The sequence below is a fragment of the Rousettus aegyptiacus genome, unplaced genomic scaffold (genome assembly GCF_014176215.1).
Source record: "Rousettus aegyptiacus isolate mRouAeg1 unplaced genomic scaffold, mRouAeg1.p scaffold_m13_p_5, whole genome shotgun sequence".
Classification (NCBI taxonomy): domain Eukaryota; kingdom Metazoa; phylum Chordata; class Mammalia; order Chiroptera; family Pteropodidae; genus Rousettus; species Rousettus aegyptiacus.
In genome coordinates, this window is record NW_023416308.1 from 73782933 (window position 1) to 73808948 (window position 26016).

Genomic DNA, 26016 nt, shown 5'->3' on the forward strand with positions numbered 1-26016 from the left:
TCCAAGTTCAAATCCAGGAGCAATCAGCCGGGTGACCTAGAGCAGTTTACCCAAGAAAGGACAAAATGAAGACTTGGGCCTACAGGGCCTTTCTCTGAAGAGCTTCCCATCCCAGAGTAACCTTGGCCAGGAGAATAACCAAACAATGATGACTAGAAGCTGATCCCAACTGACTCTGCTCAGGATTTGGCTGGAGCCAGGATCAAAGCAGTTGGACCACTGGCCTGTAGGACCTCAAGTCCCTTTTGAGGTCCCCACCAAACCCCAGCCTTGGCTTCTGTGAGGGAAGAACCAGAGACACTAACACTTTGGGATTCTTTGTTTTTGATTCTGTAAGGTTAGTATTCTACTTTCCATTCTATGACCTTAGCAGTTTGTTTATGGGCTTCAGAATCAGACAGACTTGCTTTTAAAATCTGTACTCTCTGTGTGACCATGGGCTAATTACTTAACCTCTCTGAGCCCCACTTTTCTCATCTTTTTGTATAGTGAGAATTAAATAAGTCAATATATATATTTATTCACTGATAAATTTTAAAAACCACCTGAATAAATTTTAGTTTTAAAAGTTTGTAAATTACAAAGATTGGTAGTTATTTTATTAGAGGGAATGTGAAGGCAATGAAGTCCTTGATGATTACCGAAAGTCACTGCTCATTCAGACTTCTGCTTCTGAGTTTGCCCTCTCCTCTCTCCTTCTGGGGACTCCCTAAGAACAAGGAGGAAAGAACTGGCTGAGAAAGGAGAGGAGAGTCCCACACGCAGCGCCCTCTGGTGGGGAGACAGCTATCACAGGTCAGAGACCTGGATTCCGCCTGCCCCTCAATTCTTGCAGGGTTCCTCAGTGTGCCCCTCTATTAAATGAACTTGCCACCTTGCATTGCACTATACAGGGAGCGGCTGGGGCCGGAGCTTGGTCTATCTCTTGGGTTTGGTCCACCTCTGGGTGTCCTGTGGTCAGGACTGTGGTGTCTTTCTGACAAACACAGGGCTTAAAAGTGTTTGTGGGAGTGTACCCTGAGCACTGAGGCCGGGGGGCTTGCACCCTGGGCTGCCCTAATCCTTTGAATCACTCTTTTAGCATCCTGTTGCCTTTGTCCCAGAGTTTTATTATTCTTGTCATCTCTCACCCCCATCTCCTAGCAAATGGGCTTCTCACCAAATGATTTAGCTTCCTGCCAGGGTTAAGCAAGCTCTTTGGGCAGATCTACCAGCCAAGTAAATTATATTTGTTGTCTCTCTCTCTCTCTCTCTCTCTCTCTCATCTAAATCACTCTGCAGAGAGTGGGAAGAGGACAGAGTTTGAAACAGAACCTCTGAATACAAGTCCCAAGTACTTTCTGGGCATTATGTTCCTTATCTGTGAAATGGGTTAGGGATAAGCCTTGCACTGATTTCCTCATGAGAAAGTTGTGAAGAGCAAATGAGGTATGGGTGTGAAAGGTAAGATCTATATTAACTTTAAAGTCTTGCCCACACCTTATTCTTCAATAGAATGATCTGAATTTGTTTATTTTTAAAACCGTGAAACTACCACCACCACCACCACCACCACCACCCATGTGCATGCACACACACACACACACACACACACACACACACACACACACATGAAAGTTAAAAACTTATGTATTTTGTAGTAAGATTCTGATGCATTTGGGAAAAAAATGAGATTTCTGGGCCTTTCTGGTATTTAGTGAATGTTTGTGCTTCATGCCACACTGTGAGCAGCATAGAGCTAGTGCATCAGCTTTCTTCGGTCTTTTTAGTAGGGGTTCACAGACCTTCAGTTAGAAGGAGTCTCATGATCTCCTAGGCTGACTCATTTTACAGCCTGGGCAGCAGGCTGAAAGAGGTAAGACTGCCCCTCCACAGCCAGTGAGGCTGCTGCTGGAGTGGGTGAGGTGGTGCACAGACTTAGTCACTGTGGGAAGTCAGAGCAGAGATGGGTCTCTGTCAAGGAGCTAGAGAGGAGAAGGTGGAACCTCACAGGGGACTCCTGCCCTATCCCAGCGTCAGGCCTGCAGGTGCACACACTTGTTACCTGAGGGAGGGAAAGGAGACCCTTATTGCAGAGGAACTGGAAGTCTCAAGACCTGGTATCTGCCGTGAGCTTGCTGTGCAGCCTTGGGAAAGTCCCTTAACCCCTCTGGGCCTCCACTTAACTGCCAGTAGAATGGGTGTAACAGACCTATTTATTCATTTATCAAATGTGTACTGACAACCAAGTATGTGCCAGGTACCAGCCTGGATGCTAGGGACCCTTTGGGGAGCAAGGTAGGCACATATCTTGCCCTCAGTGTGAAGTGGAAGCTGGGAAAACAAACAGAAAATAAAGGTGATGAGTGTGACTCCAGAGGGAAGATGATATACTGAGTTAGCATAAAGGAGGAGCATTTAAACTTGTCTGGGATAGGATGGGGGGAGGTGGTCAGGGGAGGCTTCCCAGAGGAGGTGTCATGGAGGCTGAGACAGGAAGAATTGGTGGAAGGTAATCAGTTTCGGGGGTGTGAGGATAGGAAACATTCACTGTCCCCTCCTCGACTCCTTTGAGGGTCACCTTCATTTAAAACATGTTAGCGAGGGAGGTTCTGTGTAGTCCCTCCTGAGAGGTCATTCAGAAAGAGGGACACTCCCTCCCAGCAGCCGTTCTGGTCCCCACCCTCTCACTTGTCTGCACACGATGTTGGATTTAACTGGCGGGTGGAACAAGTCAAAGGAATTACAGTGTTTGATTCTGTGTGAGAGAGTATTTTTAAAGTTTGTGCTAAGTATGACTTTGTCCACAGTCTGTGGGAAGCACCAAAAAGCTACACCTTTCCCAGGGTCCACTGGGAGTGCCCTCTGTCCCAGACTAGCTTCTCTTTCTCCTCTTCTCCTTTGAGGAGCTGCCACTACCCTCCACCCAGTGACTGGCCTCACCCCAACCCCAGCTTCCCTCATATAAGTCCCTGGGTCTGGTGGAAAGCCCTAAAGGGAAGGGGAAGGCACCTCAGCAAGATGGTGGGCTTAGGTCTTTGTTCCTCCTGTTCCCAGCAGTGCTGCACAGGAAATCCCAGAGTAAGAATTGGGTCTGTCTGCAAGACATTTGTCTGGGCTGGGGGAGGGGGCTGAGAGGAGGGTGCGAGGCTTAGGGAAGACAGGCCAAGCCTGCTGGGTGGCTGTGAGGCAAAAAAATAACAAGAGACAAACTCGTGCAGGGTGGCACCTCATAAACTTTAGAACACTGGGTCCATGTGTTTCCTTCCAACTATGTCTCTCTGCCGTGTCCCTTTGTTCTGGCCGTCTTCAAGGAGGCTCTGGCTGTTTGGCTTTGCCATTTGGCATCTTCTAGGTATCTTTAGCTGCTTGGATTTAATGGCGAGGTTAACAGTTCTTTTATCAAAGAAGCCAGACAGGGTGGAGCAGGGGCAACGGGGGGGGGGGGGGCAGATGTGGAGCCTATGACCTAAGTGTTTTGGTTATCTATTGCCATGTAAGAAGCCACTCCAAAGCAGAATGGTTTTAGAACAATGATCGTTTTATTTGCTCACGATTTGCAGTCAGGGCTGGGTCAGCTGGTCAGGTCTTCTGCTGGTTTTGTCATCGTCACTCATGTGCATTAAGCTAGTGGGTCTGCCAGAGTCTGTGATCTGCTGGCTACAGAGTGGTTGAGCTTTTCTCTCTCCATATAGACTTAGAGCTTCTAACGTAGTCTCTCCAGACTCCTACATGGCAGCTCCAGGCTCCCAAATGGCAAAATGAAAGCTGCTAGGACTTCTTAAGACTTAGGTCTGGAACCGGCCCAGAGCCACTTCTATTACATTCTATTGATTAAAGCAAATCACAGGCCCAGTGTTAAGTGCAAGAGGAAGGGTCTACACAGGGTGATAATACTAGGAGATATAGGTCACTGAGGGCCACCTATATAAGGATATCACATTGTGTGGTAGACAAGGCAGCACATGTAAGAGACTTTGTCTTTCAACTACTTTATGGGTCTCACAACTTCTCCTCCAGCAACACAGTCTTAACATCTGTTATGTCAACATAGCACCATAAAACCATGTTTAGGGTATGTCATGTTTGGGAAAAGTAGGCAGGTACCCCTTGCTCCCATTACTTAGTGAATAAATGCCCTCCTCTCACACAGGTAGTTAACTCTGTCCCCCAATCACACTCTCAGTGTCCTGGGCCCCCGCCTTTCTAGCGAGGACATTAGACAACAATCACGGCTGAAGCCAAAGAGTAACGGTGGAATTTCGGACGCAGTGGGTCTTTCATGGAGAGTGGGATGAGTGGGAGGTTTGTTCCCGCATCTCAAACCACAGCGGGTTGGCCATTCTGTCTGTGATTGCCAGGCTTGAAGAAGAATTGTTAGTACATTTCCTAAGCAAGTCCTTACAAGTGTTGGGTTAGAAGGAAGCTGTACAGTGAGACAATTTTGAAATGTACTAGCATAGAGGGTAGAACCTCTTTTCAGACAAATTCCTAAGCATAACAACGTCAACAAAGTTATTTGCGAAAATCCGATGGCCACTGAAGAAACACAGAATATTTTGAGCCACAGCATGCTTATCAATTTGAAAAAGAAAGAATTTTTCAAAAAATAGTTTTTCATACTATTTATTACATGGTACTCACTATATGCCAGGTACTATTCTTGGTGTTTTGTGCACACTGACTTACTTATACTCCCCACTGCAACCCTGTGAGGTAGCTACTATCTTCACTTTACAGATGTGGAAACATGAACTCAGAGAGAGGTTCAGTGGCTCACCCCAGGCCACTTAGCCACAAGCAGCAGAGCTGGGCTTTGAGCCCAGGAAGCCTCCCTTTGGAGCCTGCATCTCAATCACTGATTATGCTGCTTTCGGGAGCCCTTATATTCTGCCTTAAACTTATGAGGGAACCTGGCTCTTTCAATTCTTCACCTGAGCAGGAGGGCCGATATCTGGAATCAACATTCCACTTAGGAAAAGTTGCTGCTTCTAAGAAACATCTGATTAGAAGATTGTTCCAAGGTTGACACTTCTGTTCTTAAACCAGTTTCTTTTTCTCTGTCTTCCTGTATGTTGTATGTAATAATTACACACACACACACACATACATATTACATATACACATGTGTATATATCAAGAAACATAAATGTATGTTTGTATTCCTAATTTGGAATCTTTTGACTAATGGGTATGCAATATAAAATGAAAAATAGCTTTTGGAATTAAACAGTAAACATAGGAAGAATTTCCAGCTCAGTTCAACAAACACAATAATCCCTATAAATACAACTATTAGTACTTAAATAAATAAAAGAAGAATAAACACAAGGCATTTGACTTAACTGGAGGGCTATTTGCTGTTGCCAGATATTGACCTATAGACTGATATTAGGTGTTGATGCACAAAGCAATAGTATTTGTAATTAGTTGCCTGCGAACGCTGGGCATTGGTACATGTTGAACAGTAGTGGACATTGTCACCACTGGACATTTTCCTTTAGAGGATATTTTCCATTGGTGAGAATTGTCATTGATGGATATTAGGTATTGATAAACCTTAGGAATCAAGGGACATTTGCTCCCCGGTGGACATTAACCAACACAGAATATAAACCATTGATGAGCAAAGCCCTACTAGCCTATGATGACCTCTATTTTCTTGGTGGACATTAGGTGTGAGCAGAGGGTGGACCTCTGCCCCCATCTCCGCCCCCCGCATACCTGGCAGTCTTGTCCAGGGAAACATCCTAAGCGCTGGCTTGGAGGCAGTTGGTGGGTGTTAATGTCTATGTTTCTATCTGCCTTCTCTCTGAAAGCCCTTTGATCATGGCAGTTTAGGGGCCTTGTGGGGTGGTGTGGTAATATCCTTGGAAGGAAATTCCTGAGTTTAAAAGAGTTTAATTGGCTTCCTGAGCTACAGAGGAATTGAGTTACACACGAATCCACAGGTTCTCATCTGCCACCCTGTTTGTCCCTTCTCTGTAAATGGTATAATTTAAACACACCGGGATGGCTTTACAGGCAGTGAGACCTTAGAAGGGTCCTGTGCTTGAGTTAATGCTCTGCTCTTGCCATCTTGAAATTCTTAATAATTTTTGAACAAGAGGCCTTATGTTTCCATTTTGTACTAGGTTCCACAAATTATGCAGCCAGTTCTGAAAAACAGAATCCTAGCTACCTGCCATGCGACGTTGGGCTGCTCTTCTCTGAGCCTCGGTCTCCCCATCTGTGAAACGGGGTCAGGAAGGGTCAGGAGGAAGACTTTGACCCTGATCTTTGGCTGTTCATGCTCTAGGATCTAAAAATCAATGATCTGATTAAACAATCTGATCTGATATTTTAGAGCTACATAACTTCCCCAATTTTTTTTCAACAGAAAAATAAATGGAATCCTAGTATTTTTTGGTTTCTCATAATTCTCTGCCCTCTTTGATAGGTAGGATTTGCATGACAAACCTGGCCACTGAGGTAGGATAAATAACATGAAGGTGAATTATCTGACAGATGAAGTCAGGCTCAGGCTGGTTTCCTCATCTGTACGGTGACAATAACACCAGGGACAGTTGTTGGGAGAAGGAAATGATAGCACACACACAAAGTCCAAGAAACTTGTGCCCAGTAAATGGCGGCTGTATTATTAATGAAATGAGAGCAAATATTTGTCACCCACTCTGTGTCATGATGGCAAGCTGTGCCTCAGTTGCTTCCCCATCTCTGAAATTCAACTGACGTGTGCATTATAGTCTAGTCCACGTTGGACACACAGAGCAAAGATCCTGCGGTTTACAGTATTGTTCTGCAATTGTAGATCTTAAACTTTATGAAATTCTTCAGTTCTGAGTCAGTTATCAAAATACAAGTCTAAGACTATGTGGTTCTGTAATTTACTTCATAATTCTATGGTTGAATGAGGGATTTCCAGAACAAGGATTTATGTATGGCGTGTTGATTTTGTGCCAGGCTCTGTGCTTGATTCTTTACACGTTACTTCATTTACTCTTCATATAAACCTGTGGAAGGAGACGTTTTCATCCCCATTTTCCAGGCTCAGAGAGGTAAAATGACTTGGCCAGTCACACAACTGGTTTGTAACGGGCCCAGGACATTAACGCTTTTCTGTGAACTCCATTTTCCCAAACGAATCTTGGTACTCATCTCCATAATTCGGTAAGATTCTAATGACCCCATTCTCAGCCCCAGGAATCCAGGAGGGCGGAGTATAGCAGGATGAAAGTAGTCTCTCCAGGGGAAGGTGGGGCTGGCTGCAAACTGCTCAGGTCCACTTTGGCTTTGCTGGAGTGCCCCTCAGATCTGGGGTGTCTGGCCACATGTGAACACGAGGTGGCGCTGAGGGCTGCGAGCCTCCGGAGGGCCTGCATGGAGGTCCCGTTCACCACCCGGCTTCTGCTCTCCCTCAGACAGGCGGAGGCCAGGGCTGGGGGAGGAAGGACAACCCCACAGTGATGGTGTTTGCACCCTCCCTCCCACTGCAGCTGCATCTCAGGGCGGAGGTGACCTGCCTCAGAGCTCACCACTCCTGCAGGAGACCCACCCAGACTCCCTTCCCCTCTTGCCTGAGGACCGCTTTGTCCCTATCTTTAAGACCTGTATGTTCCATATCCCTCCTCCAAGAGCTCCTTCATCAAGTGGGGCTTTGGGAGGGCCCAGCCCCACTGAGTGTAAGTCCAGAAATCTCTTCCCCTCCTTTCCATTTAAAGCCTCTCTCATCCCAGGGAATGTGGGAGGGGTGCAGAACCAATGGAAGGACTGAGGGCTGGCCTCTCACCCTAACCACATACCCTCCCAGGCCTCATCGCCTTCTCATATTGACTATAGGTGTCTATCTGGGCTCCTGGGGGTGGAGCAGAGGCTGAGTGACAAGATGGGCCAGTTCTGGAGTCCGTGCCATTGCTCACCTATGACTCCTCCCAAGGGCAGCTCCTTCAGTTCAGGCACACTTGTCCTTCTCAGCTGTGCAGATGAACCTCCTTCAGGAAGCATTCCTAACCCTACCACAGGGCTCTCCCAGCTCCCGGTGCTGTTGATAGTGACATGTCCTCTGTGTGTCCTTCTTCCTCGTCCTAACCCAGGAACACGAGGCCTTTCACGGCAGAAATGGGGGTGAACTTGTGATTGTTGGTGATGGATACTCCTGTCGACAATGGCCAGTTAGAAGGAAGAATTTGCTGACAAAAGAGCCACTCGGATGAGCTAGAAATGAGCTCCCTGTCACTGGAAGTATGCAAGCAGGAGTGGGGACACCACGGTAGTCGAAATGCCAAGAAGGAATAGAGTACTGTTGCAGCTCAGAGGAATGAGGTGGAGAGGGGCCTCAGGAAAAGCTTCTGAGGAGGTGAGGTAGAAACTGTGCCTAGGAGGACGAGAAGGAGCTGGCAGGGATGAGGGGAGAGAAGGGAAAGGCAAGGTCCCAGAGTAACAAACGGCCTGAGCAAAGGCAGAGGCATGCAAGAGCCTGGCAAGTACATGCAGTCAGGGTGGCAGGGAGAGAGGAGATAAGGAGGGTGGACAGTGTGCAACCTATAGTGAAAGGTACAACCTATTCTTGAGTAACTCCTCTCTCCGAGTCGCCTCACTTCCCCATCCTGGAAGGTTATTGGGCTTTTCAGGGAAAGCCTGCTGCCCAGGGCGGGGCTGGTCCTGATTCATCCTGTGGCCCCAGGGCCCAGAGCAGGGAATGTCAGTGAACAATGGTAAAGTGATGGAAGGAGGGACCTTTTAAAAAATGTTTATTAAACCAAGGACCAGTTAGGTATTGGGTGGGGCTGGTACGAGAAGACAGAGCTCTCAGTGTCCTGTGGGCATCTTTGTGGGACCAGCCCCCTGATGCCCACATGGCCACTGATGGTTGGCTTCTACCCAACACCTTCTCCCCAACACATCCCTAGGACGCAACTATTACAAAAGTAAACAAATGAAACTTTCTTTTACAAGTGACATTGTTCCATCCCCTACCAGCAGGGGTTGGGGGTGGGCTGGCTGGTTGAAAGTGACAGTCCATTAAAAAGGCAACAACTTGTATAAAAAGACTAAGGAAAGAGCCCAGGGCTGGGAGCCACCCTAGTGGGGGAGCATAAACTTGGATGGGAGTTGCCTCCTCCTGCTGCATTCTCAGTTGGGGGAAGACAGGCTGTGCGGGCTCTATGGGTTCAGGGCCAGTGGGAACTGAATCTAGGAGGCCCCTTCTTGCTCACCGCCAGGTGAGGCTCCAAGATTGCGTCAACATGTTCAGGGGGCGTGTGGTGGGGGTGGGGGAGCATATAGAGTCGGTGCCTCAAGGATCAGTGGGTACGTTTAGTCTCGATGTTGGGGGATCGCTCCTGAGTGGGAAACTGGCAGAACTGGGACTGGCATGCCTGTGACTTAGCCTGTGCTGGTCACCGGGTGCAGCGTTCCACTCCTGAGGCTCTTGCCTGTCTTCCTGGGGATGACAGGGAAAGGGCATAAATGGCAGGCTGTGGGTCTTGGCAGCAAGGGGAGCCCAGAATGGGAGAGGGAGGGCATGATTTAGAGAAGACAGCAAAATGTAAACGCACCCAGCTGGGAGGCAGGACCCTGGGTCTGGTCATGCCTCTGCTGCTGCTATAGTACCTCTTCTCTAGGCCTGTTACCCCATCTGTCACGTCAGAAGGTGGACTGGATTTTTCCTCCAGTCCTTTCTATAACTAAAATTCTAACAGGGTCCTAGGGGGAAGAGAAAAGGATAAAGAGGGCCTCATGTGCCCAGAGCAGAAGAAATCCATGCCCCTGAGTAACTGGATTGTGGATCCAAGGGGGCACTCAGCCATAGACCTGAACTCTGACTTTCTTCCCGTCCTGGTCAGGTTGGTCCAGGCCTGAGAGAAGGCACTTTAGGGTTAAGTGGGGAAGGACAGCAGGGGACTGCTCTCTGCTTTGGCATCAAAGACCCTCTGCTTATGGTTTGGGGGCAACCCAGACAAAGTGGCAAGACTTTGCTCCTAGGTGTTGGTCCCAGGTCCAAAGCCTCTTCCTAGGTCCACAGCTATGTTTCAACGATGTCACCACACAGGCATGCAGAGTCCCCACTGGCATTGGCACATTAAAATATAAATTACCCAGGACCTGAGTCAGCCCAGGGTAGCAGTCTTTATGTGGTCCCAGACCACACCATTCGTCACAAGGTGTGGGGATCCCTGGCAGCTGGTTCCCGGGTGTCTATGCAGTGTAGGGCCACCTTGGAGCTGGAGCCAGGCTGCCGGGGATAGGCGCCCTCTCGTACCAGGCGCTGGCACCGCATACCCTGGCCCACGCTGATTCTCTGCAGTGCTGGGAAATGAAGGAGCAGCACCTCAGGCAAGGGCACCAGGTCTGTGCCCGACAGGTCCAGCTCCTGCAGAGAGTCCAGGCCTGAGAACATCTCAGCTCCTACCCACTTGAGCTTGGGGTTGTTTGACAGGTCCAGGACCTGCAGACCCTGCAGCTCACGGAAACTGTAAGGCTTCAGTCTGGGGAAACCCTGCAGGCTGCCCAGTGAAAGGTGTGTGAGGCCAACCAGCCCCATGAAGTCGCCTGGGCTGATGGCAACCAGTGGGTTCCCATCCAGGCTCAGGTAGCGCAGGGGCAAGTCCTGAAGGTCGGGCACGGTACGGAGCTGGTTCCAGGCCAGATTCAGGCTTTGAATTGTGGGTGTGGGCAGGCTGGCCTGCGCACGGTGGGGCACGAGGTGGTGGATGAGGTTGTGGGAGAGGTCCACTTGCAATGCCCTGCCCTGGCTGTGGGTAGTGAAGGCAGACACTGGGACCTCACGTAGCCGGTTGTGGCTGAGGTTCACGTCACTCAGGGGTGAGCTGGTGAAGCTCTTGGCTGGCAGGGCTGCCAGGCCATTGTGGCTGAGGTCGAGGGACTCCAGGTAGCGAAGGCGGGAGAAGGTAGTGGGCGAGATGCTGGTGAGCAGGTTGTGGCTGAGATCCAGGCCAGCCAGTGTGGTATAGCCTGGTCCTGACAACACTGACTCATTCACTGTCTCTAGCCGGTTGTAGGACAGGTCCAGGTGGGCTGTGTCCAGAGGGATGGGCACAGGCACAATGTGGGGGCCCAGGCCACTGCAATCCACTTGTGTCAGGCTGAAGCTGTCGAAGAGGCCGAAGGTCTCCACCTCACACTGGCACCCAGGAAAGCATGGCCGAATCATCTGGACTCCTCTCACAGCCAGCAACAGCAGTGGGGGCAGCAGCATGGGCCACAGCATGGTGGCAGCTAGAAAAAGAGCCATAGGTGAGGGTTTTGCAGCAGGTACCCCACACAAGTTGGTTCTAGCCCCACCCCATAAGACACCAGCTAATGTGTCTAGGCACAGCTGAGAGCTGCCACGAGCACCCCATCCTCCCAGGATGCTTTCCCTGAACACTCTTCATTATATAATTCCTCATCCCTGTGTCTCTCTGGCTTCAGACTCCCCAGCTGTTTGGTAAAAGTGGTTAGGCCACATTGGAGGATTTTGAACTTTCTTAGTTGAAAGTAGGCCTGTTCTGGCTGAAGTGAGAGGGGGGACCTGGAGCCTTCCATGCCTGCTTACCATCTCTGCCTAAGGACATTAAGGAACTCAGCTGGAAAACCATTGGACTAGATGGGTCTTTGGCTGGCCCCTGCAGCTCTGGTGATCTAGGGCCACGGGGCTGGTCTCGACCCGGGCCCTATCGGTAGTGGGTGGGATTCACGGCTTAGGGGTCGGGGTAGGGGTCAGGGTGTTCCATTTACTTCTGCTGAGCATGTGCCATGTGTCGGGTGCTGTGCTAGCCACCTCACCTCACTGTGGTGACACAGTCTTACTTAACCCTCGCAACCACAAAAACTGTTAAGATAGCAATTTCTGTTGCCATGTCACAAAGAAGGAACTGAGACTTAGAGAGGTTCAGAATGCTATGTGTGGCCACATGCAAATGGGAGGGGAACTAGATGGAGCACAGGGAAAGCGCGGTTCACTGTCAGGGTTTGGCAGTGGCTGAGCCATGCCTGAGACCCACATTCCAGCCTCTCGGACCAAGGTCCCCCTGTAAGAACTGGCCCTACCTCATCTCTTTTTGGGTGACAATGTCTGAGTCCATAGTCCTAAGCCCCCTCACTTGGCCTGTCGCCCAGAGGCAGGATCCTTCATTCCAATTGGGGATCCTGTGTCTAGACTTTCAGATAAACTCTGAGGATACCATCCCAACCCTTTCCCCCTTGCCCTGCCCCCGCCCTTCCCCACTCATACAGCTCTTACTCTTCTTTGGCTCTTTCTTTAACCTAGGGCATGCAGCTGGGCTAGTTCACCCATTATACAGATGAAGAAATAGAGGCTCAGAGAGGAAAAGAGTTTTACCCCAAACTAGTAAAAAGCAGGGCAGGATTAGAACGCAGGCCTGTGCAATTCCAATTCCTCTATTTTCATCTGCTGTCTCCAGCAGTACTGGCAGGGTGGCCGGCGGAGAGACAGGATCCAAGAGGGGCTTTTCCCACTGACACTTGCTATGGCACAAGCCACGTCGCCTCCCCTGACCTCAGTTTCCCTCCCCGTACAATTATCACAGTAGCTGTCACTGATGCCAGGCACTACATGTACACTGTGACATTCAATCCTTATGTCCACTGTAGCTCCTTGGATGGCAGTGCTCAGGGAGGGAAAGGGCTGAGCAGTGAAAAGCGGGACGGTCTGTGGTTATCCCCTCCCACCACACAGCATCCACTCAGCCTGGGACATAGAAGGCACCAAGCCTCACTCCAGCAGGTCTCTTCATCTGGGGTGGCCCTGCTCTGCCCCAGTGCCCTGTCTTCCCCCCACCCCTCCCACTGGCCTTCAGTTCAGGGAGGGATAGAACAGGGACCTGCCCACCTTCTAGACTGGGGTGGCCGGGGAGGGAGCTGCGGGATAGTATTACCACCCTTCCATGAAACTTTAAAGGGGTTGCCACCTGATCCACAGTGGCTCTGCGTGGGGGCAGGGATAAGCAGGATTCTTCTCCCCACCCCGCTATGGGAAACTCCTTCTCTCCCACCCCTTTCTTTTATAGAGTTCAATTTGAGGATTAAATCCAGCCCAGGTGCATTCCGGGCTTGGTCCCAACCGAGGAAGGAGAGAGCATTCCAATGTCTGGAACCAAAAGGAAAATATTAAACTGCTTTAGGTCTCCTTTGTTCCCTTGGGTAAGCTTTTCACCACAGAGGTTCATTACCAGTCAGGGTTCTACCTTGCCTGCTTATCAGGTCTGCTAATATCTACCCTTCCTGGGGTTTAAACAAACACTATACATACAAAAACAGGTCCTGAGATTACCCTTTGGTAAAGGTGATAATACAATGTGTCTATTAAGAGCTAAATGGCCTCTCACTAGCTCCTGCTTATGTAACCAGGAGCCCAAACATAGCCCAGAGGTTACCTGTTGAGACAGGAGGCCTCTCTCTCACCACTCTTCTCCAGGCCTGAGCCTTGTCCCTTGAACCACAAGGCAGTAATTCTTGTCCTGCCCTCCTCATATGAGTTCATTCAACCCTCACTGAAATGTAATGCAAACTGAAAAGCTGTGTTTGCATGCAGGATGGTCATCACTGGACCACCATAAGCATGGAATTGAGGCAATGGTAGGAACAGCTGATGTAAAGGAAGAAGGGGCATTAAATGAGACCTAACTAGATAGCCGTGCTTGTGAACACTCTGAGAGCACCCTGGACGGGTTCTTGCTCAGCCCTGGACATTCACATGGAAAGTGCTGACGGTGACAGTCAGAGACAGTGCTCACTGTGCGCTAGTGCTGGACACATATCCTCTCATATAATACCCAGTCACTCCAGGAGGTCAGCAGTCTTATGTCCATTTCTGAGTGGAGGAAACTGAGATTAGAAAAGGAAGGCAGCAGAGCCAGGAGCTGAACTCAGGTCAGGCCTTTGTAACCTCATAATTGGTTTGATTCCAGTGGAATCTGTATTTCTGTGTGTTGCTGCGAAAAGAAGAGTGTCGAAAGTCCTAGGGCTGAGCTCCAGCTGCCAGTGACTGCCATGACAGCTGGTAGGTGCCAAGCTTTTTAGTACTCAATGGCTCCGGAGCTTTCATGAGGTCACAGTAGAGCCCAGAAGCCTCTCAGGGGTGTCCCAGGCTGTTGAGAGAAGAGAAGGGAGAAATCTCCCAAAGGGTACAAAGGCAGAGGTGTGGGCTGGTGGTCTTTGAGAGTCGGTGACCCTGCTCTGCTTAGAGGAAATGTCCTCTTTGGGGTAACATAAGGAGAGATGCCTTCATGTGAGTGTCTCAGAGATGCTGGGACCTGGCACTACTGCTACAAGCCTCTTAGCAAAGGCTCAGGGACCAAGGGGAGGGAAGAACTTTTCCTGGAGGAGACTGAGGGAAGATAAGGAAAATTCCTGGTGGTGGGGCAGAGCCCTTTATAATTTACAAAAGGCCTCTTCTCACTTTCTCACTTGTGATTTGAGCAGGGAAGACTGCCGAGCGGGGTGTGCACTCCTTCACTTTAGCAATGAAGAGAGCAGGCAGCGACTTGTCCACGGATCCCCAGTGAGGCGTGGTGACCAATGCTCAGGCTCCGACCTCCTGATCCCAGGCCCAGGGCTTCTCTGGCCCCTGAAGATACCTACTAACTCTCCTAAAGATCTTAGGAAGTCAACAAAAATAACACTCCGAAGAGCTTGTAATTTCATGATGCCATAATGCTAGGTATCATAAGGATAAATTGCATATCTAAGAAAACTGTAACTTATAACTATGCATTACAAAAACCCAACCTAAATTCTAATTTTGGAAATTCTAGAAAAAAATAAATCAGCAAAACAGTGGTTTTTCTTCAGATAGGAGAACTCTAATTTAAACATGACTTAATCTCCTTTCCCCCTCATTTCCTCTCATAGTAAGAAAATATATAAAACACAGTGAGTAACGAAGGCTCCAAATAGGACTGCCTCTTGGCCCTCTCTGCTTTCTCTGATCTTGGCTGGCCACAATCCCTGAGCCTCAGTCTCCTCATCTGTAAAACGGGGCATTAATAGCCACCTCACAGGACTGTCATGAAGAGGAAACTGTAAAACAGTGGAAGTAAGGAACCTAGCAGGGCTCCCAGCACAGGGGAAGGGCTCAGTGTGGGCTGCCCTGCCTTCCTCCACTGACAAGGAGCCAGTAGGGTGAGGATCAATGGATGGACCTGACCCCATCTTCTTCCTCCTTCCTTTAGCAAACACGTATCAAACATGTCAAAGCTCTTATCAGTACCCTCCTGGGGAGCAGGTCTTTCCATGGAGGACACTGTGTTGTTTCTTTACAGGGCTGCTGGATCTGGGAAGGGATGGGGAATGTGAGTTCCTCCGGACAAAGACACCAGCCTCTGCTCTACAGAGAGGAAAGGCCTTCACAGTGTGAACCAGGCGAGTCTAGAGAAAGGGAAAGGCAGACCAATGACCACCATGGAAGCTAACGGAGGAAAGGGATCTGTGGCTCCAGACACATCACCTCTTATCCAAACCCTGACCTGCAGATACAAGGTAAAAGATCCACTGATGAATGAGGTTACAGAACACAAGGGTGGGAGGACAAGGACTTAGAAACTACCCACCTTTGCTTTAGGGGACAAAGCATAAGGTCTTCTGGGCAAGGGCCATGAGTTGGGCCCACAGTGACTCTAAGGAAAGTTTGCTGATGTCTGGTGAGGTCAAAAGAATAGATAGTGTGGTCCTAATAGACTCCAGACAGGTCTCTCCACTGTTGACACTCCAGGCCCTGCTAGAGGCTCTAAAACAACTTTGGCCACATCATCCACCTTCTCAAAAACCTCTCGACTTCTACTTTTACTGACAGAAATCCAGTTCTTCCTTGTACGGGGACACTGCAAGTTGTCCCCACCTTCCTCCCTCTCCTTACTAAACCCCCATCTTAACTTGAATCTACAGTGTTGGTGACAGCCACTGCTCACACTTCCCCCAAACTCAGAGAATTTCAGGGCTGGGGATTCCAACAGTCTCCGCATCCACCTGGCCTGCCCTGGCCCTGCCAGTGGAACGAAGCCTGTTCTGCCCACTCCTGTGCCACCCTCCCTCCCTTCCTTTTTCCCCTGGCCTGTCACACCACACTTTGGGCGCACTTCCTCAGACATACACTGAGTAAACTCCATGCTATTAGTTATTTACCTGCCCATTTCCTGACTTGAAGTGTGAATAGGTGTGGCATGACCCTGCCTTCTTCACCTGTTAATCTCTTCCCACACCTGAAGCCAGAGCCAGGCTTGGTAGGCAGCACTGCTGGATAAAGAAAGAGTCCAGCAGTTAAGAGTTAACCGCTGGGCTCAGACCTGGTGTGAAGTCAACTCCATACCTACTAGCCTCAGCAAGTCTCAACCTGGTTGAGTTTCAGTGTCCTTAGGAGGGATAACAGTATAGGGCTGGCTAAAGTATTAAGCGGCAGCGTGTGAAGCATTCGGCTCTGCCACATATTTGCTCAGTGCATGGTAAACAATGATCGTGATGATTTATTAAACTTCCTGAGGGCAACCACAGTGTCATTTTTCTTTATGTTCCTCCCTAACCAAGTACTCAACGCATGGCAGGTCCGTTGTGCCAACATTCTCCACTCTGTTGGTGTTTGCTGGCCAGGCCCCAAGTTGCCTCTCCTCTGAGAAAATGTCTCTGGGGTTAGGGGTCCTGGCTTGGCCCTCTCGGCCCCAGCTGCCTACTTCTGGTGCTGCAACACAGCATCTCTGGCCCAAAGATTTGCCAGCCCCTCACCACAGCTTCAAGAGGGAGTCTATGGCACAGGAACAAAGTGGGTGGGGAACTGGGTCTTGGGCTGGACCAAGGGTCCCAGCACCCACCTAAGACTGGCCTTTGCTTTCACCAGCTGCTCCTCAATGCCTGGCTGCCTCCCACCCTGCTCCCTTCTTCATGAGCTCACTCAATCTGATGCCAACGAAATCCCCAGGTGGAAATTCCATTAACATCCTGCCCCCCAACCACTTAGTCAGCTCTGGAAACGCAAGGCAAAAAGAATTTCAGGGCCAACTCCTAGAGCCTTGAGGGCTGGCTCTCCCAGCAGGACCGCTAATGGTACACATCTGTATAAACACATCAGCTCACCATGCACTTCTACGCTAGCACCTTGTTTATGCCTCACCACAGTCCTTGACCATGGGGATTACTGTCCCTATTTTGCAGGATAGGAGACTGATATTTTTAAGCTGGGTAGTAGAGGAACCAGGTCTCAACCCCAGAGGTTCTTAGCTCCAAATCTAGTGCTCCTTATACCACTGTGCCTCAATGTACAAATGGGCCCATGTAAATGATGGCTAGCTAATTGTGCTGGATGATAATTACGTTTACCTGTCTGTCCTCTGGTGGGCAGGGATGGGGTTAGGTTCATTTTTATGTCCTGGGAGCTGAGCGTTGGGTCTGTCACACTATGTGAAGATATACCAGGCATGTAGAATACTACCACCTCACCCAAGGACACCACTCAGCCTTTCCAGTGCCTCCCTGCAAGTCACCCTGCAAGGTTAGCAGGTTAGATGGCATCCTATCTCTTTTACAGCTGCATAAAGAGATCTAGGAAAGTTCAGTGATCTGTCCAGAGTCAACACGGCTGTGAAAGCCAAGGGCTGGACTCAGGATCCAGGTAATCTGACACCCAGTGCCTGGCCTCTGTAATATCATCCCTGATGCAGGTGGGCCCTGGGGCCCCAGCAACCTTGCCCAAGGAAGATAATCTACAAGGAAATGGGTAAGGTTCCCAATAGTATTTTTTCCTTCCAGTGTGTCTTCCTCCTGGCCTAGACTGTTGCAGTAGCCTTGTTCCTGGCCCTCTGCCTCCAAGAGCCTGCCTTGCTGGGCACCAGAGTACAATCTCAACAGAAGACTAGGATCCCACCACTGCTCCCTGTTTAAAACCTATCCCACAAAGAGAAAGTGCCAGTCTCGCTCTGAGGGTTCTCTGCCTTTGCACAGGTTGTTCTCTCTGATGAAGATGACAGAGATGGCCTTCTTTTGTCTACCAAACAAATTCTCACTCATCCGATTCCAAATCTAACCTGCCTCTCATCTGACAAAAGGTAACCCTCCCACCGGGCTGTCCTTCAAGGTAAAACACTTTGTTGTCTGTGGCCATCTCCAAATTTGTGTCCAGCTCCTCTCCTGTATGGCGCTTGGCTAAATGAAAGGGGATACACTACATGTGAAAAGTCCTGATCAGAAAGCTTTCCTCTGCTTGGAGAAAGTAACAATTGGTCCAAGCTTGCAGGATACTAAGGGTTTTGTCAGGTGGTGAAAGCAGGTGTAGGACCATACAGACTATAAATCTCTTCTCATTTTATTAGCACATGTAATTCATGATCCTAGCTAGTTGACATTCGCAGATTAGTGAGACAGGAATTCCTGTCCTCCTTTGAAGGATGAGGATACGAAGAATCAGAGAGGTCAAGTTGCTTGCCCAAGGCTACAGAGCTAGGAAGCAATGGAGTAGGAGTAAAATTCAGGTCCTTCTGACTCTAAAAGGCTGGAGCAATCAATGACCTCCAGATTAATCTCCCAGTGTCTAGCACCACCCAGAAGCCAAAGGAAAATTTCTTAAATTACCTTTTCCATACTGTCAAATCTGTTTAAATCCTCCAGCAGCTCTCTACTGAGCACAAGTTTAAATACCAGCTCCTAGGCCTGGCATTCAAGGCCTTCACACTTGGCCACTGCCTTTCTTCCCAGTCTCAAACTGAATTCTAATCCCTGCCCCCATCTAACGGTCCACAACGCAGACCACTTCTGTGCTGTTATCAGAATGCACAGAGCCATGCAGTGCAGTTTCCTCTGTGGGAGATACTTTCTGTCTCCAGGGTATATTCACCTGACTCCCCCAGACTGTTGCATTCCAGCCTTCCTGGACTGCAGGGGCTCCTGGCCCACATCACTTCATCCCTCACTAACTTCAAAGCCACCTCCTAGCCCTTCCTTCAAAAGAGCAAATTAGTGCCAGCGAATTGGTCAAGGTAGAATGGAGATGTGTGTAACATTAAAGCGTTTTCAAGTGTTGGGGTCTCTACCAGCCAACCTGAATCCAAAGGGAGGAGAGAGGCTGTCAACACCTCCCTTTTCCAGAAGAGAAACTGAAGCCGGGAGAGGGAAAGAAAGTGCCCACAGTGGCCGCCTTCCCAGGTGAATGGCTTGTGCCCCTCCACATTTGCAGCTTCTGGCAAAATTCTGGGTATAAAAGACTGGGGCAGGGTGGGTCCAGTGTGTGGTAAGGTGTTAGGGTTATCTTTGTGACTCAGGATCAAAAACCCAGTCTCCCGCCACCTGAGTCCTCCCTCTAGGGTCAGACTTGGGCTCTGCAAGCCTGGACTTCTCGGAAGGGTAGAGCAGGCAAGGAGGAATAATAGGATAGGCTCCTGAGTCACCTCTTCGCCCGGGCCAAGTGTGGGCGGGCACCGCTCGCAGGCCGGCTCTCGCAGGCTGCGCTGGTTATCCCGACTGCACGCCCGGCGCCACGAGGGAGTTCCCACCCTCATCCTAAACAAGCTGGGCAACTTGCACAGTGCCGTAATGTGTGGGCCAGGAGCCGGCCTGTGCGCAACCAGTATGTGCAAGGTTCCTACACACCACAGTCCAGTTGGGGGTCCGGGAGCCGGCGCCCCGGCCAGGCCTGGATGCTGAGAAGCCGTCACCTTCTCACCTATGGGATCGGAGGGCTGGTTCCCCTACCCCAGGGGCGGCATGAAAACCGAGAGCGGATCTCAAAGCGGAGCGGGGGCTGGGGGACTGGCCTCTCTGCCCAGCGGACACGTCTCTCTCGATCACATACACTCCGAGAAGCGCCGGGCGGGCAACATCGGTTGCCTGCTCCTCTTCTCCAGCTCCTGGCCGGGGCCCAGGACCAGTCGTTTCCCTCTCTCCCCCTAGCTAGTTCGGCCGGGGTGGCCGGCACGTTCCTCCCGCCCTGAGTGAGGCCATTCCCCAGGCACTGCCGATCCCCACCCTCTAACCCCGCCAGTCCTATCCCGTCCCCTCTCGGCTCTAAGGACCCCAGGAGACGAAAGAGGGTAGGGTTGCCAGCGTCCCCAGCCCAGGCTGCAGCGGGGAGTACCTGGGCTGCTGCCCGAGAAACCCGGAGAAAAGTTTGAAGCCAAGTCCGGGGCCCCGGCGGACAGCACGGGAGCGAAGAGCTGGGGCGGTGTCTGGCTCTCGGCGCGCACACACTCCACGGACGCCCAATCCCGACACGTCGACAGGCACAGACCACGTACGCGGACACAACGATGCGCCCACCAAAACCCACAACCAAACGGGCCCACACAACGTGGACACAGGCGCGAAACAGCTACGCGAAGCCAGGGACATACAAAGCCACAGACTCACAAACGCGAGATGCACGTGTCGGCACAAAGACCCCCGAGGCGCCGGCCCCTGCCCCCAGCCCCGGCCCGAGTCTTTGTCTCCTGGAAGCCCTCTCCCTCTGGCAGGGTTCCCCCTCCCGCCGAACCCCGGGCATCTGGCGGCCGCTGCTGACACCCTGGGTCCAGGAAAAGTTGCGAGGCCCCATCCCGGTCCTCCTGGTCCAGCGCCGCCCGCTCGCCAAACGGGGCGGCCAGGCTGGGGTTGCGGGCTCCCGCTCCATCCAGGGACGCGCACGCACCCACCTGGAAGCCTGCGCCGCTGCCGCCTCGGGACGCACACCCAGGCGGCCCGGCCGCGGGCCCTCCGGCCGGCGCTTTTCTCTGTGCGGTGCGGCCCGCCCCCTGGCCCCCGCCCGTCCCCGGGCGAGCCCCCCGCCCGCCCGACGCCCAGTGGCGGCTCCGCCGGCAGCCCAGAGGTTTAGGGAGTGTCGCCAAAGTGTCTGCTTTTCCTGGCGCGCTCCCCGCCCCCGGCCCGCCTGCGGAGCCCGCGCGGAGCCCGGGCGCCACCCTAGGGAGCGTCTCAAAAGTGCGCACGCTGCTCCCGCCCACTCCAGTCGGCCTCGCTCCCAGCTTCCGGCAAGCGGGATCCCTGCCCCCTTCCCGGAGCGCCTGAGCAATCTCAGCAGATGGCCGCACAGTCAGGAACATCTGGAGGTCGCTGGAGAGTGTGAGTGAGTGAGTGAGTGAGTGAGTGAGTGTGTGTGTGTGTGTGTGTGTGTAGGGGGTGGTAAGAGATTGTGAAAGGGAGGCTCCCCTCTTCTCGATTTTTCCCCCCATTTTTTTTTAATGAATGAAAGAGGTCCAGAGACTTTAGTGAGAGGGAGACCTACAATCCCCAAGCAGAGAGACTGGCTGAAAGATGAACCCGCAGAGAAGCAGAGAGGAGAAAGCCGGACTTGGGCACAAAAGATGACAGGAGAGAAGAGAGTAAGCAGCAGATTTATATTTTTTCTGGAATGAATTATCGAAGTTCTGATTGGGATTCTAAGAAGAGAAACTGTATGTGACTAGGCAGCAGTTTATGTCTATATTCCTCACTCTGCAGCCCACCTTCTCTCACCCCTTTGTGGTGAAAAGGGCAGGAAAACTTGCAAAACAACGTATTAAAATGGGGGTTTAGAGGAGAAATTGCTTGGTGGTTACATTCCCTATGTGGGCGAGTGGGTGTGAGTTTGACTCTCCCAGTCTACAGACGGGAGGAGGGACCCCAAAGGTACAGGGTGGGGGTGTTTGTTGAGGGAAGCAATGGTCTTGAACCCTGGGCCTCCAAGAACTTCCTTGTTGTGTAGTTAGGCAGTGCGCCCCCTACAGTGGCCCAGGCTTCCCACCCAGTCTTTTTGCTCTTTCTTTCCTTAGTACTTTTTTTTTTTTTTTTAATTAAAAATTTTGCTTGGGCTTGTGTATTTGTGTCTGCCTTTGTGTCTGGAGAAGGAGGAAGGCAAGTAAGGAGATGGGGAAGGAGGAGTAGAGGCCACAACCCCAGGCCTCAAGGCAGCAAAATCAAATTTGCCCAGAGAACTGGGTGCTCTTGCAAGTCCTTACCCTGCAATCAAAGACTGGTGGTGGTGTGGCAACTCAACTCACCTGGGCCAAGACCCATGGACCATTTAGATCCTGCCAGTTAGGGAGGTCTACGAAGAAGCCTGGGAGCCTGGTCTTATCACTGTGGGATAGGGAGAGCTACCCCCGTCTCCTCTCCGTCCATTATTGGCCCCCAGTTAGAATTTCATGTTCCAGAACTGGGAGGCCAGTGGGGGCCACCCAGCTCAGACTTCTTGTCAGTTTTTGAAATAGTACTGTAGATCCCTTTGCATCGTTACCTCCTCATAATCGAGCTGAGTGAGAGCTAAGTAAATGGGCTGCTGAGAGTCAACTCTGCACCCCTTAAGTGTACTCTGTGCATCTTGAGGCCCTTAGGAGGAGTCAGAGCCCTTCCTTCACCCCCTCCCCTCCCTGCCTAGAGAGAGCCCTGAAAATCAGCAAAAACCAGCATTTGGTGAGTGCCCCAAGCTTGGACAGGAGTCAGACACATCCCTGTCACCTACCAGCTCTAGGTAACCTTAGGAAAATTACCTAACCTCTCTGAGGGATTGTCAGGAGTAAACAAGGTCACTTGGTAAAACATTAGTCTGGCTCACTGGAAGCACCATTGTGCGTTGTCATCACCATTATTATTATCCCAAGGTGTCTCCTGTTAGGGATGGAGCAGAGTCTGGAAAGCCCAGTAGTCTTGGGAGGGGAGAGGACCAAGGAATGGTCTCACCTGACCCTCTGGCCTGGCTAGCCCACACTTGCCTGCTACCTCCAACCCTCCTGTGTGTGGGGGACCTTTTGTTCAAAGGAACCCCTCTTGGCCCTGACCTAGAGACTTTCAACCTCCTCCCTTGCTGTAGAATGAGGTTTATTTACTTCAGCATCTGAGAAATGGAGATGAATACTCTACTCCCAGGGAACTGAACGACGTCAACTCCCACTGCCCTTGTCTGCAGGGTTGAGCTGGCTGGGCTGGAGGCTCTAGGCCCCTTCAAAGGGCTTCTCACTTACTTATAAGCATAACAAACGACCCTTCACATTTGAGCTGGTGGCTGGCAGCTGTTTCTGAGCACTTCTACTTTCATCATATCCCTGATCTTTAATTGGGAGGCAGCCTCCAGGGGATTCTTTCTGGTGGGGAATCTCTATTAGCCATACCCTCCCTCTGCAATGTGCCTCAGTCGATGGTCTCTCGGCTTCCAGGACCCCTCTTGTCTGCTGTCCCACTGTACCAAAAAATGGCCTTTATAAACTGTAGATCTGCAAAATGGACCATGACAGTTGCCTGCTTAAAACCTTTCAATGTCAAAATTCCAACTCCTTGGCCTGGCATTCAAGGCCCATGTGACATGCCTCCTTCACACTGAAGGAGACCAAAAGTTTTGCCTTTTGAGATATTGATTTTTAAGCTGTATTAAGCAGCAAGACTCAGAATGAACCGTTGATCCTTCTCCCTTTCCTGCCCAAGAGATTTAGATAGAGAAGCCTGCTTCAGAGAGGAAGTTTTAGGGAGTTTACCTCAGCCTAATTTGAATTAAATATGGTAAATAGGAGGGCTTCAAGCTGGGCCTTTTAGCTAGATACCCCAGTATCCCATTGTTTTTGAGTTGCCTAGTAAGAATTTTCCTTCCCTGTGTGTTTGTGTGTGTAGTCCTTTCTTACTCAACTACCTGTAAATTGCCCATTCTCCTTTCTGAAATCTTAATACCCCATGCCCCCCACCCCATCACTCCTTTGTCCAAAATGTCACATATACCCAATCTGTCACTGTTAATTTGATTATTAGCTCAGTTAGAAGAACTTAGAAGGTGGGAGGAAAAATATCAATTTTTTTATAGCCCCACAATCCCCACCTCTTCAGCCTCATTACACATCCCAAGCTCTAGTCCTCTTCACTTGAAACTAAGGGGAGGGAGGTAAGGGAGAGAAGTGACTCTTCATTCTTCAAGTCTCTGTCCAAATTTTCCTCCCCTAGGAAACCCTCTGGCAAAGTTGGTCCCTCCTTCTATTATGTTGCCATACACTATCACTTTCCCCATCCTCTTCACCTTCTTGTGGTCATCCTGGGCTTTATCACATGTCAGGGATTGTGTTGGATACTTTCAAGGTCATTACGTCATTTAAACGCTATGATAACCACACTAGATTGATAAATGGTGAGGCTTAGAGAAGGCAAGAGATCTGTCTGGGGTTGCACAGCAGGTTCTCGACAGAGCTAGAACAACAGTTAGGGCTCCAGTGCTCTTTCTATATTACCTTACAATCAATGCAAGAAGCAGAATGCAGTAGAGAGGACTTGGAACCTAAGAGTCCCAGGTACAAATCATTGCTCTATTCCTGGCTACCTATAGACTCTGGGCTAGTCACTTCCACCCCCGAGCCTCAGTTTTCTTATTAAAATGGGAATAAATAAGAAGCCCCATCTCACAGAAATATGAGGATCAAATAAATTAATACAGATGCAAATATGTTGTAAGTCATAGGATACTGTGTGCTTCTAATTGATTTTCTTGATTACGATACTGCAACTGAGGGTAACTAGTTGAAAGTTTTGTTATCTCTCAGAACTCTTCAGACTGGAGGTCAAAGGGACCATCAGTCCTTTTGGCTGCCTTGCTCATTTCCCCATGTTTTGAGAAAGCTACAAAGTCTTTCTTTTTCTTTCCTTTAGCATAGCAGTCAAGCCCTGATGAGAAAACCCTGCAAATCCAATGTATTTCCAAGAACGCCAGGATCTCTAATTATATTTCTCTTGCATTTTCTTCTCCCCATCTGTCAGAAGCTGGCCGATCTAAAGTTAATAGAGCATCAGGACTGCATGAAGAAATAATAGAAAAGAAGAAATGTAAGAAAAAGAATGCCTGTCCAAGCACCCTTCTGATTCTGTAGGTCTAGGTTGACCTGAGGTATTTTTTTTTAAGCTCTAGTGGTGATTCCAATGTCAGTATAGGGATTGGGGCACATGGCAGAATGCCTTAGGGTATACAGAGTCCTTCCCCATACTTTCTCATTTTTAAACCTCTAAGCAAATGTCTTAGGTAGTCACTTACCACCTCCATTTCACAGATGTGGAAACAGAAGTGTCTCATCCAGGGTCACACAACCCAAACTTAAAACGGGCTCCTTGAGGGAACTAGCCATTCTTCTGCAGGGTAGGATTCTGTGCATGGGCTTTGCTGGTTCTTAGTAGTCAATGAATGATGAACACCCCTCCCCTCCTGCCAAGTCAAATGCTTCTCTAAATATTTCTCTCCCACTCTCCCACCTCCGTACTTTTCCCCTGCCTGGAATGACTTTCTCAGCCCAGGCTCCCAGCTGTAGCCCTCACTGTCTTCCAGCCCCGTTGCCTCCTCCACAGAGACATTTCCATTTTCCACACTTTCTCTTCTTTGAGCCTGGAAATGCAATGATTTGTGTCTCTGTGCAGTCCTCTCTCCAGCCTTGCCTCTTGCTGTGATTTGCTGCTCCAATATCCATAGCTGTTGGGGTTCATGCAGATGCTGCCAGTTCTCTGCTGCCTCTATGTCTTTGCTCCTGCTACACTCCCTATGGAAGTGCCCCATTGCCTCACCCCATCTCTTACCATTCAAAATTCAGCTCAGTATCATCTCTTTCAGGAAACCTCCCCTGACCTTCCCAACACTGAACTCTGCCATGTGAGGTCCTTCTTCTGTGCTTCCACAGAACAGTGAGGATACCTCTGTCGTGAACAGAGAGTTGGTCTCTGCATTGACAGGTATTCATCTGAGAGCCCCAGAGAATGGTGCTCAGGGAGGAGGGAAGGTTCTGGGAGTCCTTGTCCCTCTCTTGTTAGTCTGCTTCCTAAGGCCTGACAATACTCTCTAACTTCCTGCCCCTCCTTCCTCTTGTCTGTCCCCTCTTTTGTTCTTCTCTCCTTTTAGTCTCTCAGTCCAGTAATCAATTACTTGGGACTCTCCCCACTTTCCTCTTTGTCCTGTCTTCCTGGCAAAAAACAGACCGTATCCTACTACCACACTCTGCAGGCAGAGGGCCCCTGACTGTAAGTCAGGACGTGGGATCCCAGTCCCAGCTTTGTTTCCGATTGACACAGGCAAGAACAGCTTATTAATAACAACATATTTGCAGGACCATTTACAGC

The 26016-nt window shown here is 50.2% G+C and overlaps 1 protein-coding gene across 3 annotated transcripts; it reads right to left on the bottom strand.

Annotated features, from left to right (window-relative positions):
* Positions 1-6588: 6588 nt before the first annotated feature.
* Positions 6589-24969, bottom strand: TSKU (tsukushi, small leucine rich proteoglycan). Of its 3 annotated transcripts, XR_004950928.1 has the most exons (3): positions 20607-20717; positions 7899-11217; positions 6589-7417 (listed from the first exon to the last, which is right to left on the bottom strand). XR_004950928.1 is itself a non-coding variant. In XM_016161619.2 (2 exons), exon 2 carries the CDS (start codon positions 11207-11209, stop codon positions 10136-10138), a length of 1074 nt encoding a protein of 357 aa, XP_016017105.1. In that variant the 5' UTR covers positions 11210-11217; positions 24947-24969; the 3' UTR covers positions 6589-10135. The 3 variants fall into 3 exon arrangements, 2 of the variants coding, with proteins under 2 accessions (XP_016017105.1, XP_016017104.1); XM_016161619.2 differs by lacking the exon at positions 20607-20717 and adding an exon at positions 24947-24969 and having other exon boundaries at positions 6589-11217; XM_016161618.2 differs by having other exon boundaries at positions 6589-11217.
* Positions 24970-26016: the final 1047 nt, after the last annotated feature.